Genomic DNA, 21,756 nt, shown 5'->3' on the forward strand with positions numbered 1-21,756 from the left:
GAAACTTTAAGATCATTACAAGAGGGAAGATAAGTGAAAATGGTAAAATGAGATGCAGCATAAATACATTTTTATGCATTTTATAATGGATCAATAATAAATGAATCTGAATCTTTGTCCAAGCATTGGAACTTGGCTTGCCAATTTCACTTTATATCACCATGTTTACTATTTTTTTTTTACTTTGTAACGTGTTGAATTCATTAAATATTGGTTGAAGCCTAATATTTCATGCAGCCACCCGGTTCATTGTTCGCAAAATAAAAGCCAAAAATTGAGATGATTTTTACATTGATTTTCCATCTTTTTGTTCGCTGATAGAAACATGAATGTTATTAGAATGACAGACGAAACAGATTATTTCAAACAGTGTCCGACAGCCCCCTTGGTATATACATGTATTTCTGGAAATAGGTTACACTTTTTTCATGAAGAAAATGCACATTCCTCGCTTCATGCGAAATTCCAGTTATATTAAGCGTGAATGATTCCAATTTATTTTGTTTTATATCTTTTCATTAAATTTTTTGATAAATCTCAGGAATCTTTTCCTAGTAAGTCCGCGTGCCCATTCTAAACTAAATTTGTTCGGTCACCGTGTTCAGTTGAATCTGATCATTATCTGCCCCTCTATTTCATGGTGTGTATGGCTATCTATCTTTCAAAATGACACGGAAAATAAAAGTGATCCCAATATATCATCATTCTATAGTGAGATTCTCTTTTCAAATACGAAAATACTATCTCCATCAGAAGCAATTATCTTGCCTGATGACGAGATCATTACACGAGATGATGTAAGGCAACCCCAGCTATCATTCCCATCAGTCATTTCAGTTGATAGAGGGAATGACGTCACCCTTCTCTTCTTCACTTCACTCCCACTGATCACCTGATCAATCACACACGTCTTGTACTCATCATCTGATGTCACGACGTAGAGGTCGTCTGTTATATGATCGACACTGACATTCAAGATGACATCACTGTGGGGGATTTCCCTTTGACCACCCTGTCTGTCTATGATTAGTACTCTCTTATCATGAGGGTAAGGTTGAGCGATGATGTGACCTGATGATAGCACACCTCGCATCTGTACATTCTGTTTACATTTGATGGTTTTCACGATCTTACTATCAGCTGGGTTGATGACGTATATCTTAGACTGATCACACTCAGCAGCGATGATCATCCCATCACGGTCAACAGCTACATACACCCCTGAGATATCGTCCGTTTTGTTCTTAACCTCTTTAAAAGGTAACCGGGAGAAAAGACGAGTTAAGCGACCAGAAGATGACGCGATATCGTAAGATTTGTTTCTTGGTATTGTGACGTCATTTAAGTGTATCCATTGTCTGTCATACACACTGATGGATTCAGTCAAACTGTCCCCTGTACAACCTTCACACAGTCTACCACATACTATCTTTTCACCATTCAGTAATGCACAGGAGAGAACACATGATGTATCAGTACCCGTTATCACTCTCTGGATGTGTTTAGTGTTTATATCTAACATGTATGTATGGCTATCTGACTCCACATCTGTGATGATCACATTACATTCATCTATGCATCCCACAATAAGTGGGAATGTGATTTTATCTTCAACACTGATTGTATCACTAAGCATCCACTCGCCATCATGACCACCAATCCTACCATCATACTTCTCTCTCCCAACACCCTTCACAAACCTCACATCTGATATTCTATCAGTGATTTGTTTCACATCATTCTTATAAAGTCGTTTCTTTAGTTTATCACTCACTGACATGTTCATACTATGACCGTCTTTAACAATGTTTTTATCGTCTTCTAGTACTGTATCTATGGTCTGTATTGCATTCTCTATTGTTTTTGTGTCATCCTGCATTGATTTCATCAACTCTCTGATTTTCCTATCCTTCTCTTTAACAATGTTATCAATGTCTCTATGAAGACCAATCTTCTTATTGTCCATGTGTCTTTGTCTAATCTGTGCATTTGTATGGATTAATTCAAGTTGTTTATCTCTCTCTTCATTGTTCTTTCGAATCTTTTCATTGATCTTCATTATCTCTTCTCGGAGTACTTGATTCTTACCATCAAATGCTTGATTAATTTTGTCAGCCTCCATCTTCTCCTTGACTTTATCTATGTTGATCGCCTCCTTGATTGTCGAATTAACTTCATCTTTCAAAGCTTGTAGATGGGTGTCTGTGTCTTTCGTGCATTGGTCAATTTCATCTTCATAAAGACGACCTTCTTTCAATTTGTCCCTCCCTTTTTCTTTTAGAACTGTTAGCCTCGCCCCACTTTCTTTTATTGCATCATTTATATCTTGTCTCTGGCAAGGCTGTAGATGTTTGATCATAGCGCATGAATAACACAATGGAACGCCATGAGATTTACAATATAATTTTACCTTTTCATCATGTTCTTCACAATAAATATTTGGTACACCTCTTTTAACTCTTGCGATGCATCCTTCTTTAGAGGCGCAGTCATCACAGAGTCTCTTCTTCTCCTCCACGTAGTACGTCACATCTGTGATTGATTGACACTCCTTTCCTTCACATTGTTGGTCTGGGGTGAAGTTAGTTGCCATGGTGATCAGAGTACTGATCTGATGAAAATGGAAGACAAAAAATATATTTAAAAAAGGGAAGATAGATAGATAGATAGATAAAGACAGAGAGAGAGAGGGGCAGATTGGGTGGTAAAGATTTATAAAGAGGGAGAGTTAGAGTGGAGGAGAGAGAATGCAAACGGAAAAATAGGGGTGATTTGAATAAAGGGGGGGGGGTGGGATAGAGATGGAGGGAGGGATACAGAGTAGCGGTTAAAGAAATAAAAAAGAAAGAATGAGAGTGAGAGTAAGAATAGGAGAGAGAGAAAAAGAAAGTTAAACCATCTAGGGAGAAAGGGAGAGAAGGATGAAAAATTTAGAGAGAGATAGAGAGAAAGTGGAAGAAAGAAGCAGAGAGAAATAATAAGTCATAGAAACGACTTTTCTCCTTACGTTGGCAAATGCCCTATTATGAACAATTCTTCTGTTTCTGTTTGTGGTAACTCCCGTAGGAACTCGGCAGGACAGCATTTTTTGCTGGTAAACGCCAAGCTGGTATATAACCAATTACCTTGGAAACATTTAACGTCTAGGTTAATCAGTCATAGTGGCTGACGTAATAGACGACAGATATCAATCTTGGGCCTTTTTTATCAAAGTAGAGACAATGACACAGTTGGGATTCGAACTCACAACCTTGCGATTATGAGTCCAATGCTCTTACCACTGGACCACACGACCCGAACCCGTACTGGACCACATGATTCTCATTCTTAATCACAAAATGTTTAAATTAACGATGGCATAAATCACAGGAAAAAATATCTCTGATTGTTGTGATAAAATAAGACAACTTTTGCTTTTCACAATTTGACATATTACCTGTTGTGGTAAGCGCTTTCTAAGATACCTTGTTCACCAAATATTCACCGAAGATGACATGTTTGCTGATGCAGCGGAAAGTTGAGGTGTACTCCAGGCTGAAAATGATATGAATTGAAGAATAGAAAGAATAATGTCAGACAAATGTTACAATAAAAATTGGGAATTGTATAAATATATGTTTTTTTTGCTATTTCTAAGGAACCCTTCTTTACAATTTTGGCTTTGTTGATATGAATCTCCCAACCGTCTCAAGACCTTTTTTCCACAAAAAATGAGAAAATAGGATTGACATTTGATTCAATATGTAAGATCATATTTTCTTAATTTGTTACTTGGAGACATATTGCTCACGCACATACCATTAACTGTATATATATATAGGCCTACCCGTTTTCACAAAATATTGTCAAATTTTAATATTCAATATCTCCGTTACTGTATTGTTTAACTTTGTGAGCAGCCGATTTAAAAAATTCTCCAACCAAGATGAAACATGTGAACAAGTGCATGTATTAGAACTAATAAACCCTGAAAACAACCATTATCGAGAATGAAAAGCTAAAACTATAAAGGCAAACCCTGATTTTGTAAATAGGCGTCTTATAGACGCATATATAGTAAACATAAGTGTATGGGATGAAATTAAGATGGTGTTTCCGGTCACTTTATATTTCAATTTTTCAAGCACTTAATAATTATTTTCGAACACAATTTTTTCCGGGCTTCATTTTTGTAACATATCACAGACACAGGTGACAAGTATGACCTTCTAGCTCAGATTTGTCAAAAGTCAAACCAATGTTAACCAATAGACCAATTTCACAACGTGAGAGGGCAGCAGACTGGTCGCCATGCTGCGGTGGGCGAATCAACTTTTATAGTACACAAGTCAATAGGGTATTTGGTACATTCGTTCGATTTTTTTTTTATTTTGGACCAATTGAGCAGATTTCTTGTAAGATTCACAATGAGCATTAATCGGAGAAGTTCAGGTCGCAGCTGTGCTGTGTTCAATTGCCACAACAATTGGAGAAAGCTTCAGGATTGGAAGCAAAGTGAATGTGAAATTCACTCGCCTTGGACTCATGAAGCCTGTTTGTGTGTGAAGCCGTACTCCCTGCATAGGTTTCCAGGCCGTGATGAAGGAATGCGTCGCCAGTGGATAAAAAACATCAACAGAAAGGACTTAGATGGAAATATCAGTCCCCCCCCTCTCTCCCTCTCCCTCTCCCTCTCTATCTCACACTATCCCTCCCGCTCTCCCTCTCACTATCCCCTTCTCTGTATTACACTATCCCTCTCTCACACACTCTCTCGCTAGCCCCTCTCTCTCTCTCTCTCACTACCCTCCCCCCTTTCTCACTATTCCCCTCTCCCCTCTCACTGTCCCCTCCTATCACACATACTAGCTCCCCCTCTCCCCTCTCTCATCCTCTCTCTCACTCTCCCGCTACTCTAACACAATTTACTAGCAACAAGAAGTGAGCTCCCTGATGAAAACCAACAGCGATTCTTGGTCATCATTAACTCACTTTTACTGACAAAACTAAGGGGAAAAGTAGCCAAAGCGCAAAAATTCATCATACCTTCATCGGTCAGATATGGCCATTGTCTTACATCGTCTACCCAGGTGTCCATGCTTTATTTTATTGTTTTATGATGAATTTAATGACACAATATCAGAGCTTATCTGTAATCTTTTATTGAATTTGTACACAGAGCCAAGCGCGGTCAGCGCACTTGCCCACCGCAGCAATGGCGTCGCCGATAGAGGGCCAAATACATAAACCGGCCGTGAAATTGGTCTATAACTTTAATCTATAATGTTGATAGAGGTTTTTCGTGTGTGCTCGTTGAAGCTTTCTTGGTTTATATACATGTATATATACAATCATATTCTTTACGCTTCGAGTAATCATAAGCAGTTTGATATGTGAATGTGCGTAAGCCTCGATGTGGAATGTTTCATACCCCTCCTACCCCGAACATTGTTCTCACGAACTGAAGTTTTGTAGCTCCGTTTTTATTTATTCTCTCACTTATACCAGGGATTCCATATCCCTGCTTATACAGTACGTATCGATAACAAGCTTACACTTTCATTGATTAAGTTCTTGGAATTGAAAAAGAAACAACCTGGAGTGATCTGTTATGTTCTTGGGTTTTGGTCTCACCTTTCAAATGAAAGCAATTTTTTGACGGAATGCTACACTTGAGTGAGCACTGTCCATTTTAATAAATCTCACAGAAATCGGTTTGCGCAGAAATGCTTATTATTCACGCTGTGTCAATGAAAAATGGGAGAAACAAACTGACCGTGCGGTTCATTTCTCATACTTTTTTTCATTTTCATTTATTTGAATAAAAATATAAATTTCAACATTCTGTAACAATTTTGCAACCCAAGCTTACATTTTAACCCGAGGTAAGCACAACCATTACCTTTCTTGTCCCAGCTCAGGCGCGTAGCCAGGGGGGGCGGTGGGGGCGGTCGCCCCCCCCCCAAAACGTCCCCAAAAAGAAAAAAAGAAGGGAAAAAAAGAGAGGAGAAAAGAAAAAGGGAAGGGAGGAAAGGAAAGGGAAGAAAGGTAGCTTTGTTTTTTTTTTCTTTTTATTCTTTTTTTTTTCTTAAAAGAGAAACTCCATCATTCTTGCTTTAAATTCATATATGAATTTTTCTTCCGTGCTGCGCGCGGTTAAATGACAATATTGCAATTCTCCATTGTTTCCCCACCCTTTCTCTAACCCTGTTTTTCCACCTCAGGTGTATGTGTTTCTTACCGGTTAAAGTTCAAATGTATCCATTAGGGCATGGAATTAGAGTAAGGCTACGCCAAAGTATATGAAGTTATCTTTTTTTTTTAATTGATCGTGCAACTTCTGGTCCGGTCGGCTCCGGGCGGGTAAAATTTTATATCAATTTCTGCCGCAACCTCCATAAAGTCAACTTCTCCTGCTTTTCAGCTCATTACCAAACAACCATAATTCTGGGGCAAACAGGTTCCTAAAATTCGCGTCGTATTAAATAAAGAAGTACAATATTTTTTTTTTATCAAATTCTATTAAACTTCATGTCATTTCCCTTCACATTCATCTCCTGCCCTGTTTTGCGCCCTCAGTTTGAAATTTAGAATGACACTTAAGTTTCTTTATTATTCAAAATGAAGCACTTCAGGATGATAAGTCAAAAGAAATTAGGAATCCTCTTTTTTTTAAATTCAATTTCAATAAATCACAGAAGTTTCAACTTTTTTGCGCAATATTTCCTCATAAAGAAGTTCAATAATCTTAAAAAATCATTTCAATTAGAGCCAATGGTGGTATTAGACGTATCTGCATTATTTTGATGAAACGTCCGCCCTTTGAAATTTCAGAGTTTCATTGCTCTGCGCGGGACTGAATATCTTTCTCCCGGCATATATACACTTCTTCTCCTCTATTTTGCGAGTTAAAGATATGCACTGTCGCTAAATTGTTTGTAATCAAATCTGATCTTTCCAAGGGAAGTATTCAATATATCTTTGAGAAGACCCTTTAGTCGGGACCCTTTTCATGGCAAAAAAACTGATAAAACGCTTTAGCTTCCGCGCTTCGCGCGAGGGTATTATTATTTTAATTTCCTCCAATGTATTCCTTTTTTGTGCGTTCACAATCACTTTTTGAAAACAAATTAGATTCATGAAAACAATATTCAAAATCACAATGAGTCAACTGAATTGGAGCTGAAATAGGCACTAGAGACAAGAGAGACGGCTCCTTTTCATTTTAATTTATGAAACACCAAAAGCTTCGCGCTTCGCGCGGGAGGGGGAAACTCCCCCTCCCTGCACCCACCCCCTAGGGAGCGCGCTTCGCGCGCTCTGTACGTCTTGGCACGCTTTGCGTGCATTTACCGCCCCCTCCAAAATGAAATCCTGGCTACGCGGTTGTGCCAGCTGGATCTGAAGAAAAATCTGAATGTAAAAAAAAAACATATATATATTTGGGATATTTCCAGCATTTTTACTAAGCTATTATATTTAGTGCATAAGTTTTGATGTCCCTTTTCATTTTACTTCTTGTTTCTAGACACTTTTCCCGAGCATGACAATGATAAACAGAACGAAAATAATGCCAATCAAGCCATTCATCTCTGTGTAAAGCCAGATGCCGTCATAATGCCTTGGTGTGTGTGTGTGGGGGGGGGGGGCATTGGGGCTCTATGAACTATTTCGGGCAAGGAAACAAATTAAAAAGGTAAAGCATATTTTCAAATTACTATTTTTATAAAGTCAATGAACTCTTCATGATTGATGTTTACCTTTATCCATATAACTATTTTTTAATTTCTGTGTAAATAATTTTTTCCGAACTTTTCAAAAGTAAGTGGTGCTCACTCAAGCGGAAAGTAGCAGTTATATCGTCATTCTTTTAAAGAGACCTGTACCAATTTCTAATTGTGGAAAAAATCTTTAGGATATTTTACACACACACATATATATATATTAGGATTCTCCTAAGTGCAATTTTTTATACGCACTGTAGAGGAAAGGAAGAGATGAGCAAGAAGAAAAAGAGGTTCAAATCTCAGTCATATTCCTTTCAACCGAAAAAACATGCATCTGCAGACATTACTTACAAATCAGCTAGTTTGGAATTATACTACTACATGTACTCACAACTACTAAATCTAATGAGATCAGTCTTTCTAGAGATCACCAAGATTGATAAAGGAAACAAAATACTCATCTAAAAACCCAAACTACAAGAGCGTTTCCCCTTTGCCATTGGAAATTCTTCACTTTCAGATAATGTTTCAAACAAACTATGAATAGAAACTCCGACCAATATCGTTTTCTCATAAGAGCATTTATAAAGTGTCATTTTTTATTTTTATTTTTAGGTCACAATATGAAACATAGCTCAATATGATTACAATGTGTATCTTTGTAGACCTAACCGTAATAAAAGTAATGGCAGGTAAATTAATTTGACTTTTAAACAAAGTTTAGTAGAGTCTTTTCTGTCTGTTCGATCTACTCTCTTATTAGATGACCACCGCTGTTCTCACCATGTTTGGATCAACATACAGGTGCGAAACTACATTTCCACAATGAACACTTTTAAAGAACTCATACCGAAGTACCTTGACAGTTGACTTTTAAACAAAGTTTAGTAGAGTCTTTTCTGTCTGTTCGATCTACTCTCTTATTAGATGACCACCGCTGTTCTCACCATGTTTGGATCAACATACAGGTGCGAAACTACATTTCCACAATGAACACTTTTAAAGAACTCATACCGAAGTACCTTGACAGTTGACTTTTAAACAAAGTTTAGTAGAGTCTTTTCTGTCTGTTCGATCTACTCTCTTATTAGATGACCACCGCTGTTCTCACCATGTTTGGATCAACATACAGGTGCGAAAGTACATTTCCACAATGAACACTGTTTAAGAACTCATACCGAAGTACCTTGACAGGGGCCGCGGAAAGGTTTTCAAAGTGGGGGGGGGGGGGGGGGGTGGTGGCTGGCCATGCAAAAAAATCGCAATCATATTTTTACGTTGTTTGTGCATGGTTTGGGAAAAAAGTGGGGGCCGACCCCCCCCCCCGCGCTTCCTCGGCCCCTGCTTGACCAGTGAACATTTGTACCAGTGCCTTTGTCTGTGCCAAGGTTCAAGCAACTTGTTGCTGACAGACACTTTTCACATGTATATTGAAAGTGACTAGGAGACTGACATCCTTGTTAGAGTCTACAACAGACATACTTTATTATTAATTTTACTTTGACTACCAAAAATATTGGTACTTTAAGACATTACCTGTCTCCTCAATACCAGGTACAATATAGAAACTAAAATTTTGTTTTCATTAATATTGACTCTCTCTCGCTGCATTTTGAAAACTTTTCTTATTTTGCCTGCGTTCCATATAAAACTGTTATATTTTTTTATTAAATGCTCCAAAAATAAGGGTCAGATTGCAAAAGAGAGCATCTCGGACACCGACCGCAAGGGTCTTTCCGCTTTGCGTACATTTTTTTCTAATTATCCACTCCACCCAGGCCCTTTCAGGTTTACTTGTTGTCTCATCTGGCCCTTCAAAGAAAAAGTTTGAGAACCCCTGTTGTAGGGTATAACGACCTTTATTACTCACCTTGTTTTTATAGATCCTCTCTGATGTATTATGACGTCACCTTCTATGATGATCTCTTGAAAAGAAATGATCGTTTTGATGTTATCTTAAAACTTTGTATAAACTTCAGAGACCGATGTGTTAAAGTATAATTATCTATGCTGTGAGACAAGATGGCGTATGTACATGACCAATGTCGTTACACGTCTATGAATTACGCAGTGGTAATTCCCTTATTTCAGGGGTAATTTTCACACATGGCTAGGCTGTACTTCTGTGAGCGGATGAATATTAAATATGAATTGAGAGAAATGTCACAACCCAGTTTTCAGTAGTCACATGTTTGCATGGAACATGATAATAATAGCTTCATGGTGGGAGCGTCGACAATTGATGAAATTCAATGAGTATTCTGAATAGATTCTGTTTCTGTTTATGGCAGGACAGCGTTTTGCTGGTAAACGCCAAGCTGGTATAACCAATTACCTAGGAAAGATTTTACGTCTAGGTTAATCAGTCTTAGTGGCTGACCTTATAGACGACAGATGTAACTCTCTGGCCTTTTTATCAAAGTGGAGACAATGGCAGGGTAGGGATTCGAACTCACAACTTTGCGATTATGAGTCCAATGCTCTAACCACTGGACCACACGACCCCTTGATTGATATGAATACGAATTAAAGTAAAGAGAAGAAGAAATAGACACAGAGATAGTATAGCAGTGATATTGAGGAGAATAGATAATAGAGAGAGAGAGAACCAATCTATGAAATATTTGACATTTCCCAAAGTTAAAAAGGAACGGTAAGTATATTTTTAGAATCTGACGAGGTCTTTTTTACACCTCATATACAGTGCGTCCCAGAAAAAAAGCCCGGGATTCCTATGTATTTTCAATTCAAAGGCAAATGAATTCTTATATTTCATTTACATAATCAAATAATTCAATTATTCCTCTTTATAGCATGAGACGAACACCATGCATTATTGAGCAAGACGAGTTTGAAATTTTAATCTCAAATCCAGAATGCGAAGAAAAATTTGACAACATTGTTCGTGATACGACGACCGTGCATATTTGACGACTAACTCATTAGCATTCCTTTTGAATTCTTTGTTAAGTTTCTCTCAAGTGATCCCTTAAATGACAGTGGATTCAATTTCACACGTAAGTTTCTACGCAAATCGATTCTTATATGCCTCAATATTTTGTAATTTGCCGTGTGTAAGCGATTTTCTATTAAAACTGTGGGTTTTAAAATGAGAGATGAGATTCCACTCTTGACATGAGTATCAAATTCATTATAAAAACATATTCATTTTTATTGTGAAATCTATCTCAGAAAATGGGCTTCCTTTTTTGTGGGACGCACTATATCAAAGGCAAAAAAGGTAAACGTCATGATTTATTAGAGGTCACATGATTAAAGCGTTTCTGATTGGAGGAGTTATCAGTCACGATGGTAAATCGATGAGAGACATGCTTCAGTGTTTCTTGTGAATAGATTAACATGAATATGAATTAAAGCAAAGGAATATTTATGAAAAGGGAGTGAAATGAGAGACATAATGAACTGCTAAATATTGAACACTTCACAAAGAAATAAGCAGGGAAAGAGAGAAGAGAAAAGAAAGAGAGAGATTCAGAGAGATAACAACTCGTGAAATACTAGACATTACACCAGCAAAATAGGAAATAAACTTGGACTGGCATTGCTCCATGTGTACGGTATAGTGACAATAGGGAAACAGGGGCACTGGTAGTGCTGAATCACCCCACCCCAGGGATTGATTTGATTTATTGATTTCCGTTTCACAATTGTACATAATATGATAAACATAACATAACATGGTCGAAAATACTACAAAACATAGATAATATATATGTATAACATAATCAATTCATTAAATAAATACATGTTATCTCAGATGAAATTTGTATTTAAAAGTAAAACGGTGGGTCTCGCTGAAAAAAAAACAAAGCTTGTATAAAAGGCAAGCCCCTAACTTAGTTTTATTACCAAATTACAACAACTAAATGTTGGGTCGTAATAATATATAGAAACTTTGTTTGAAAAATAAATACACAATTTGTGTGCGCTTTACAAAAAAACAAAAACGATTTGTCGTACATTTCTAGGATGTGTTGTATATTACCTACTGGAAATCAGGCGGGTATGCCGAAATATAGAAATTTAACCAAAATCATATTTTTTTGAGCGAAAAGCTATATATTGTATCGGTTTTTGCTCGTTAAATGTAAAACATAAATAACTCTTTAACAATAATTTCAAGGCCCTTTGGGAAACTTCACAACCACACCCTTCTCACTCGTCATATAATTAGAGCTGGTATGAGCTTCACAATGAGGGTATCGATGAGGGGCGTGCTTCAGTGCTTCTTGTGAATACATTGGTGTAACTAGTGGGTGCATGGGGGCACGTGCCCACCCCCCCCCCGCCGCCATCGGCTGACCCCCCAAAAAATTAAAAAAACGGGGAAAAGAAAAGAAGGAAGAGAAAACGTAGTGGCAAAGAATAAGTTATTGTTCATTGTAATTATTTTTGCATAAAAAAACGTTTTTCATAATTTTATGAAACATGATTTCAGGGCCTATGTCTGTATTGTTCCTGTGCTTGCATTGACTGTTCAACGTGATATATGATCCTACAGTACTGAAACCTCCCGTTTTCAAGTCAATTTACACGAAATATATTTCCTCGCATTTCAAGTTATTATTGTTTTATGTAGTGACATATGCTTCTTTTCCATGACTATTTAAAGTAATTGCCCCCTTTTATGAAATAAATCTGAATATAAGAAATGTTCAGCTCGCGCTTCGCGCTCGCATCGTTTGGTTAGTGAAATACGCTTGGTCTTAGTGAATTCCTACAAACAAGCCTTAGAATGCCCCTCGCCAGGTCGGAATTTCCTAAATATTCAGCTCGCGCTTCGCGCTCGCAATATATGATTAGTGAGATGCGTAAGATAATAATGATTACAACTACAAAAAGTGCTTTGTGTGTTGAGATGTAGTTTTAACAAATTCAACAGGCACTTGACCATGTTGACATTCGCATTAGATGACTATGTTGAGATATGCATGCTGTTAATTGATTCCTTAAAAAAGTGGTCCTTAAAATATCCCTGTATGGGTCAAAATATACAAAAATTTCAGCTCGCTCTTTGCGCTCGCATTTTTTGTTTAGTGAGACAGGTACGTATCATGATTTACAAAAAATTGCTTATAACGCCCCATTTTGGGTCTGAATATCAAACATTTTCAGTTCGCGCTCGCACTATTTGATTAGTGACGTACATATCCGTTTAATGCACTGTACTTAAAATGTCAATACATGAATATATTGTAGTGACAAATTCTGAGTTTATTTTAGGATATCAAAGAAGCCTGAAATACGTTCTTGGGATACTGTGTAAAAAAACACACGTTTATCTCGTTTATGTGATACTGTGTAAAAAAAGAATCAAAAGCAATTTAGCCTTTTTTAGTTAGACGTAAAGAAATATTCACCTGTTAATTTTAAAGACAGTATTTCCCGAACAGCAGGTGAATTTTCAAAAGAAAGCATTCCCAATACGTGTTGAAACCTAAGAGACACGAACTTAGTAATAATATGTAAATAATGTTTTTCTTGGTTACGCAAAATGACCAATTAGATCTCGCCCTGTAAGGGCGTTTCGTGCGTTCTTAATTGACGATACGGGACTCTTAAAAAAAAAGCCCGGTTGCTGATACTTCAGTAGAGTCGTCAGTGTTCAATTTTGGTTACATCTTTCTCTATGGGGATTTGAACCAATATCTCCCGAGATCGTCGGCTTAGCTCCCAACAGCGTACCTCACCGATGCTGTCTGGGCTGGTCTTTTTGTAGAGGAGAAATGGACTCCTGTTTTAGCTGACTTTTTACCTACGTCATTTTCCTGATAATTGTCAGGTTCCACTGAGACCCTCACCATTGACGAGTTTTGTCCTGATATCGACGATTCATCTCGTTTCCACTCTCCGATGCACATGGCAGGCCTATAGCTACGTATTTCATCATTCCAAGTTCAGGTCGAACAACTCAATTCGCTAAGTAGACACCAACTTTGGTAGACAGTCAACTTTTCAACGCTTTGGCCTAGTTTGGAGTTTATATCCTATTTTGTCACTTAATCAATTACTCTGTTTTACTGATAGAGCTCTTATTTCTTTGAATATTCGACATACTTTATTTGTTGTCTTCGATTTATTGGATAAATTATACAGGCATTTCTTTGAGTTGTAAACACTCTGAAAATTTGTCAAAGAGAGCATTCGAATCATTTTAATTATAAATTGAAGTCATCGAACCGTAATTATTTTGTCAAGTGCTTATTTTTCTTGAGTGATCACATATAGCTAAAAAGTTGGGATGTTTGAGTCGCCGTGCTTGTTGTTGTTCGTTTAGTTTTTTTTCCCTTTTTTCGTAGTCTGATTGATTGGTGTGTTTGATTTGTTTTTGTTTTTTTAGAAAAGAAACATAACATTTTCTCCACCAAATCCTCCAAAATACTCAGATCCGTCCCAACAATATATTAATATGAATGATTTAAAGCAAATTAGTGTTTATTAAACGGGGAGAAAGAGAGACATAAGAAGATGAGACAGCATTTGAAACATTTGAAATTCCATAAAATAAGAAAGGAACAGTGAGTGTATAACGCATATGACATATATGTAGGTGCATTTACATAAGACCCAGAGCAGAGTAACCCTTTCGTGCTTCAGATTAAACTGGTTAAGAATAGATTGCAAAAAAATTGATGTGATCCATAAGCTACGTGGTGATAAAAAATAGGACTACATTTTAATAACTCCATCTCAACTACTATCCTTTCCTATCCTGTTTGAAAATTGATTACATATTGTATTAATCAAACGGGGGAGGAGGGCGGGGGGGGGGGGGGAGAAGCAGCCACCAAAAATTAGAACTTTTGAATTGCTGTTGACCTGCACTTGCTCAAGTGATATTCTTTAGTGTTGAAGTCTATCATATCACGGTACGACCCACTTTCCAGGCTTAATACTTTCATTGAAATTACACTCTGGTCTTCTCCATGGCTAACAAATGACAGAATGAATTCAATGTATTAAGATAAGGATGGTGAACATTTTGACCGTAACAAGCCTTTAATCTTTAGAACGTTGTCCTCTTGAACTAATTGCCAATCTTCTTTTATGTTGACTCGATTTGTTTCAAATTTGAAATTTGACATCAATATTCCTCCTACCCTATCACACACACAAGAACCCACGCACACACCCACGAAAAACTATTTTCTCTCTCTATTGTACTAACTCTCTCCCATTCTCTACCCTCATCTCTCCCCTCTTGTGTAATCCACACTCCATTCACACACCACACCTACACCTACACACACGCACCCTCCCTCCCTAAGACAATCACACACGCACGCGCGCACACACCCATGCAAATTCTTTTCTCTTTACTAACCCTCTCCCATTCTCTACCCCTCATCTATGTTCTCCATTTATATCTTTGCTTTCTTTTTTAATCCATCCTCCATACACACACATACACACTCTCTCCATTCTAATACACCTCCATTCCCCTTCGTAATCTCTGTTCTTCATCTTTAAATTTCCTCTTTTGTTTTCCCTTCTCCCCCCCCCCCACACACATTCTCTCTCTCTCTCCATTTAATACACCTCCATTCCCATACGCTATCTCTGTTCTTATTATTTCCTTTTTATACCTCATTCTCACCCCCACACACACACGCACACACTTTCAAATCAATCATCTCTATCTCACATGCTATCTCTCTCTCTCTCAATGAACTAGCTCTCTCTCTGCTTCTTTGCACCCTCTCATCAATAACCAACCTCAGTGTCTTGTAACATAATGAAATAAAACCAACCTACGATCAGTTACATCACACTGCGGTAATTATTGTTCGTAAAACTGATTGCTTTCATGTACATATACCATATACCACACAGGCCTCAGTCACAATGTAAATATGAAGCCGATTATTGTAGTTTTATTATTCACAAACGTTCATAAGTTTCAGATATCATGGAATAAAGCAACCGAGATTTAACGTGTCTGCATTCAACCATTAAGAAGTGATTTAACAACAGAGTCCATTGTACAACAACTGCGATCATTGCCCCGTTAACACAAATTTACAATCAATTGTTTCTTGTAAATATTGATTCTGGTTGGTTCATTGTGATTATTATGAACAATTATGTACATTCAACCATGATTTTGATTTGACATTCCCATTTTGCGATTGTTTGTCTCTGTTAAGCGGTAACTAAATTGAAAATTCAAAAAATGATTCTCGTACTCAGCGAGTGAACAGCTATTTCCTTCTGTTTCAATTTATCGTTCGAAATCAGTTTGCTCAAAACATACATCGACAAAAAAAGAAGGAAAAATACCCTGTAATTTAAAGCAAGATATTCCCTAGTACAATAGACTTTTAGGCAAACGAGTCAGAGTGAGATAGAAAATGAAATGAATTATTCAAGGGAAAGATCGATCTGACATTATGTTGCTTCTACACAAGACCAAAAATTAACGAGAAAGAAAACAATTAATGTTCGGTGGAGGTAAATTAAAGTAAAACAAACATTTAGAGTTTCTGGCTTGCATTAATAGCACCTACTGAAAAGCATGCCTATTAAATGAAATCAGATGAATTTCCCAATTTACTATTCATTATGAATAAATATATTTAATTTTTATTAGAGCTTCTATCAAGAATAGGTCTTTGGTACCGCAACAATAAAAAAAAATATAGAATTGTTCCGGGATGGAGATATTTATACCAAAGTAAATAAAGTAAAATTCACAAAGCAAAGTACTGAAAACACAAAATACAAATAGCAAAGTTGATTGAATTTTAATGTTTAACAATATATTATTAAAACAGTTATATGTACATCATCATGAATATTCATTAGATTGACCGATGATGTAGCATGCCCACTTTCATTTTCTTATGTTATTACCTGTAATCATAATTGTTTCATTCTTTCATACCGTACGTGTGTGAATTATATATGTCCCTTGTAATGAAATAAGTTACAGCAATGCATATCTAATGCACTTAATCAATTGTTATTCCAGTAGTTTTGGTTCTTGAAGGAAACAAAAAATGAATAAACCTAATTTCAAATAATAAAATACCAATGAACGAGTGAGATATGACATCATCAGTTTGCTCACTGAATATTCATGAAGACATGCCTAGAACTGTTTCACATTAATAATGCAAATCTTTGACATTCCTTGTCCGATTTTGATGCAATTTTCATTGCTTTGTTTGTATCTGTTGAAATCGTACTATTTTCAGCCTGGAGTACCGTTTTAAGAACGGACATACATGTAATTAAGGTCAAGTCCACCCCCCCCCTCAAAAAAAATGTTGATTTGAATACACAGACAGAATCAAATTAGCATAATGCTGAAAATTTCATCGTAATCGGATGTAGAAGGAGAAAGTTATGACATGTTTAAATTTCGCTTATTTTTGACAAAAAAGAGACATACAATTAAAGACAGTCGATGATGTCCCTCACTCTCTATTCTTTTTTATTGTTTGAAATATACAATATTTCAATTTTTACAGATTTGACATAAGTACCAACTCGACAGAGCCATATGATATATATATATATATATATATATATATATATATATATATATATATATATATATATATATATATATAAGGCTAATTCCACATGTTCAGGATGAAATTAATCAATGTTTCACTTGACATTGAAGAGAAAATTAGAATATTTCATATAACAAAATACAAAAATAGTGCCTGCATGAGGTCATCAGTCTCCTCATTTGCATACCGACCAAAATGTGCATATAACTGCTTTGTGAAATCATGGGAATCCTTAAAATGTCATAATTTTCTTATTTTGTATCCCATTTCGATGAAAGTTTCAGTGTTATTCTTGTTGGATTTTACTCTTTCTTTAAAATATTCTTTGGGTTGGACTTATCTTTTAATTTTTTTCCACATGCACGTTATATCAGATACACATTATTATATACATTACTATATGCTGAAACTGAAAGTAAATTATTAGCCATTAAAGGCAAGCATTGTGATTTCTAACAAATTGATATATTATGAGTTTATGTAACATAGTTTTCATAATATCATATCACTGAATATTTACATATAAACTGACACCATTGACGAAGAATAAGCCCACTACACCACAGATACGAAAAACAAGTATCTAGAAACGTACACAAAAAATACATTGAGAGAGTTAAAAAAGAATAAATTGTAACTTGATACACGCATAATTGTTCTTAGCAGTTCACTTAAAGTATTTTTAAACAATGTAAAATACAATCAATAACAATATCATTTTGTAAAACTACCTTTGACTTTATCTAAGCTATGTATACGCTGTTATCATCATGAATTATAATGTAAACACTATATCGATTCTTCTGACCATAACAAATTGCTGACCAGTAAATGTATTCTGGGCAGTCATCTACATCGATCACTTTCAACATAATAATAATAATGATAATAATATAGAGTATTTCTAAAGCGCCAAATCCACATTGATTGTGTGCTCAAGGCGCTGAAATATACTTGGTATATTATTATTACCCCGGCTGTAGCAATGTGGATAAATATCTTGCCGAAGGAAATTACGCCATGGCTGGGATTCGAACCCACGACCCTCTGTTTCAAAGTCCGAAGACTAATCCACTGGGCCACAACTCTCCAACGCTCATCATCGTCACCCTTCTCCCCCTCCTCATCCTTAAATAAAAATGACGCCGAATTAATCGCCGATTTAAAGCGCGGCATTCGCCGTTGGCGTGAACTTAGCATATCATCATTGTCACCATCATCATCATCGCCACCATCATCATTACCACCGTCGTCATCATTGTCATCATCATCATCACTACCATCATAATAATCATCATCATCATCATCATCACCATCGTCACCATCATCATTATCATTATTACCAATCCAACAAATTATTCTGAAAGTTATTTCAGAATACGTGCTATATTTTTGGAATGCAGGTTTTATTAACAAAATGGCAATTTGCAAACAACGGGAAATTAGCATTTAATAAAGAGGCAGAGTTATAAGGTTACAGTAGGTATATATTTTTTTATGAAATAATGTTTTTCAGTGTCTATTAAAAAAGGAAGGTATTTTGCTTGTCAATGTGTCTCATGGTCGTCACAATGAATGTATTAACTAATTGATCCCCAACGTTTCGTTTAGAATGTGAGTCTTTTTTCGAATACGAGAATACTGTCTCCATCAGAAGCAATTATCTTGCCTGATAATGAGATCATTACACGAGATACTGAAAGATAATATTGCCTTGACCCAACATTAGTCCATTGATCAGTCAGTCTAGTTGATAGAGGGAATGACGTCACTCTTCTCTTCTTCACTTCACTCCCTCTCATCACCTGATCAATCACACACGTCTTGCCCTCATCATCTGATTTCACGACGTAGAGGTCCTCTGTTACAGAATCAACACTGACATTCAAGATGACGTCACTGTGGGGGATTTCCCTTTTACCAGCCTGTCTGTCTATGATTAGTACTCTCTTACCAAGAGGGTAAGGTTGAGCGATGATGTGACCTGATGATAGCACACCTCGCATCAGTACTTTCTGTTTATATTTGATGGTATTTACGATCTTACTATCAGCTGGGTTGATGACGTATAACTTAGACTGATCCCTCTCCTCAGCGATGATCATCCCATCACGGTCAACAGCTACATCCACCCATGAGGTATCGTGCGTTGTGTTTCTTGGTATTGTGACGTCATTGATGTTCGTCCATTGTCTGTCATACACACTGATGCATCTAGTCAAACATTTCCCTGTACAACCTTTAGAGTATTTACCACATACTATCTTGCCATCATTCAGTAATGCACAGGAGACGACCCATGATGTGTCAGTACCTGTTATCACTCTTTGGATGTGTTTAGTGTTCATATCTAACATGTATGTATGTCTATCTGACAACCAGTCGGTGATGATCACATTACTTTCATCTAAGCAGCCCACAATAAGCGGGACTTTGATTTCATCTTTGACACTGATTGTATCACTAAGCATCCACTCGCCATCATACCCACCAATCCTACCATCATACTTCTCTCTCCCAACACCCTTCACAAACCTCACACATGATATTTTATCAGTGATTTGTTTCACTTTATCCTTATAATGTGGTTTCTTTAGTTTATCACTCACTGAAATGTTCACACTATGACCATCTTTAACAATGTTTTTATCGTCTTCTAGTAATGTATCTATGGTCTGTAATGCATTCTCTATTGTTTTTGTGTCATCATGTAATGATTTCATCAACTCTCTGATCTTCTTATCCTTCTCTTTAACAATGTTATCAATGTCTCTATGAAGACCAATCTTCTTATTGTCCATGTGTCTTTGTCTAATCTGTGCATTTGTATGGAGTAATTCAAGTTGTTTCTCTCTCTCTTCATTGTTCTTTCGAATCTTTTCATTGATCTTCATAATCTGTTCTTGAAGTACTTGATTCTTATCATCAAATTCTTGGTTGATTTTGTCAGCCTCCATCTTCTCCTTGGCTTTATCTGTGTTGATCGCCTCCTTGATTATCGAATTAACTTCATTTTTCAAAGCTTGTAGATGGGTGTCTGTGTCTTTTGTGCATTGGTCAATTTCTTCTTCATAAAGACGACCTTCTTTCAATTTGTCCCTCCCTTTTTCTTTTAGAACTGTTAGCCTCGCCCCACTGTCTTGTATTGCATCATTATATCTTGTCGCTCGCAAGGATGCCGGTGTTTGATCATAGCGCATGAATAACACAATGGAACACCATGAGATTTACAATATAATTTTACCTTTTCATCATGTTCTTCACAATAAATATTTGGTACACCTCTTTTAACTCTTGCGACGCATCCTTCTTTAGAGGCGCAGTCATCACAGAGTCTCTTCTTCTCCTCCACGTAGTACGTCACATCTGTGATTGATTGACACTCCTTTCCTTCACATTGTTGGTCTGGGTTGAAGTTAGTTGCCATGGTGATCAGTCTAGTGATCTAAGGAATATCATAGAAACAAAAATCAAGAGAAAGAATGGGAGAAGAAGAAGAAGAAGAAGAGAGAGAGAGAGAGAGAGAGAGAATGGGGAGGGGGAGAGAGGAGAGAGCAGATGGATTATTAAGAGCGATGTCAGGTCAGAGGGTCGGGTAAGACGGGCACACATTAATACGAATGAAAAAATTAGACAGCTAAAGTGAACACATGAGTACTACAGACCCCCATTCACTCACGTGTTATATCATAGCTCATCAAAAAATCATTAAAAATCAATCCTTCGATAGATTTTGCTTCAATTCACTGACATTAGTCACAATTAACAGTACATTAAGAATTGATATGTAAATCATGTACTTGCCCAGCTCAATCAAAAGTTAAATGACCTGAAATAAGACTAACCATAATTTCGGCCAGTTCATTGCCACAAAAACCAGAACTGCATTGTGGGTAATAATAATTAAAATGAAATATAAAAATGCAGTCTAGCCTCCCCAAACACCAAACGCCTTAATTATGAAAGAGTATGGACATAGCTCTATCTCTATCGTTTTTCTATTGATATACAAACATTTGATCTATTTGTAATGAATAATTTAAATCAACAAAATCATGTGATCTTTACTTACGCCTGTCCGGCATGCATTGCGCGCAGATGAATTACTCTAGTGTGCCCTATACTGAGGGTCAAATGACAAAAAGTCAAAAACTTTGGTCTCAAAAGAAAGAGTGGGTTCTCCTGAAGAGATTGATACCTTGCATTTAATACCAAATCTGACTAAACGTGTTATAAAAAGAAAACCTCTCATTAAACACCTCTCATTTTAATGTGAAAATGCAATGTTCCATATATATATTTTGTGCGCTTCCTATCGCATTGCAGCTACAAGTTCTACTTGCTTGATGTCCATCAATGGGCTAAATATGCATTATGTGGATTTACAACTTCTTGTTTACATGTTTAATTTTGTTCGAGGTGATTTATTGCCTTTGTATTCGCATAGAAATAAACAAAGTAAATAAAAGAGAATTGATAACAAACAACGAGTGTGAGCATTTCTTTTG

General features: G+C 36.6%; 1 protein-coding gene and 1 pseudogene across 1 annotated transcript; both read right to left on the minus strand.

Annotated features, from left to right (window-relative positions):
- Positions 1–706: 706 nt before the first annotated feature.
- On the minus strand, positions 707–2,610 carry LOC121416699. The gene is made up of 2 exons (XM_041610166.1): positions 1,291–2,610; positions 707–1,221 (listed from the first exon to the last, which is right to left on the minus strand). Exons 1-2 carry the CDS (start codon positions 2,591–2,593, stop codon positions 707–709), a joined length of 1,818 nt encoding a protein of 605 aa, XP_041466100.1. The 5' UTR covers positions 2,594–2,610.
- Positions 2,611–18,855: 16,245 nt separating this feature from the next.
- On the minus strand, positions 18,856–20,690 carry LOC121417916 (annotated as a pseudogene).
- Between the last annotated feature and the right edge of the window lie 1,066 nt (positions 20,691–21,756).

The sequence above is a fragment of the Lytechinus variegatus genome, chromosome 6 (genome assembly GCF_018143015.1).
Source record: "Lytechinus variegatus isolate NC3 chromosome 6, Lvar_3.0, whole genome shotgun sequence".
Lineage (NCBI taxonomy): Eukaryota > Metazoa > Echinodermata > Echinoidea > Temnopleuroida > Toxopneustidae > Lytechinus > Lytechinus variegatus.

Coding starts and splice junctions, on each gene's coding strand:
- LOC121416699 (XM_041610166.1), bottom strand. CDS start 2,593: ATGGCAACTAACTTCACCCCAGACCAACAATGTGAAGGAAAGGAGTGT. Junction 1,222..1,290: donor CGATATCGCGTCATCTTCTG/GTCGCTTAACTC, acceptor ACGATATCTCAG/GGGTGTATGTAGCTGTTGAC.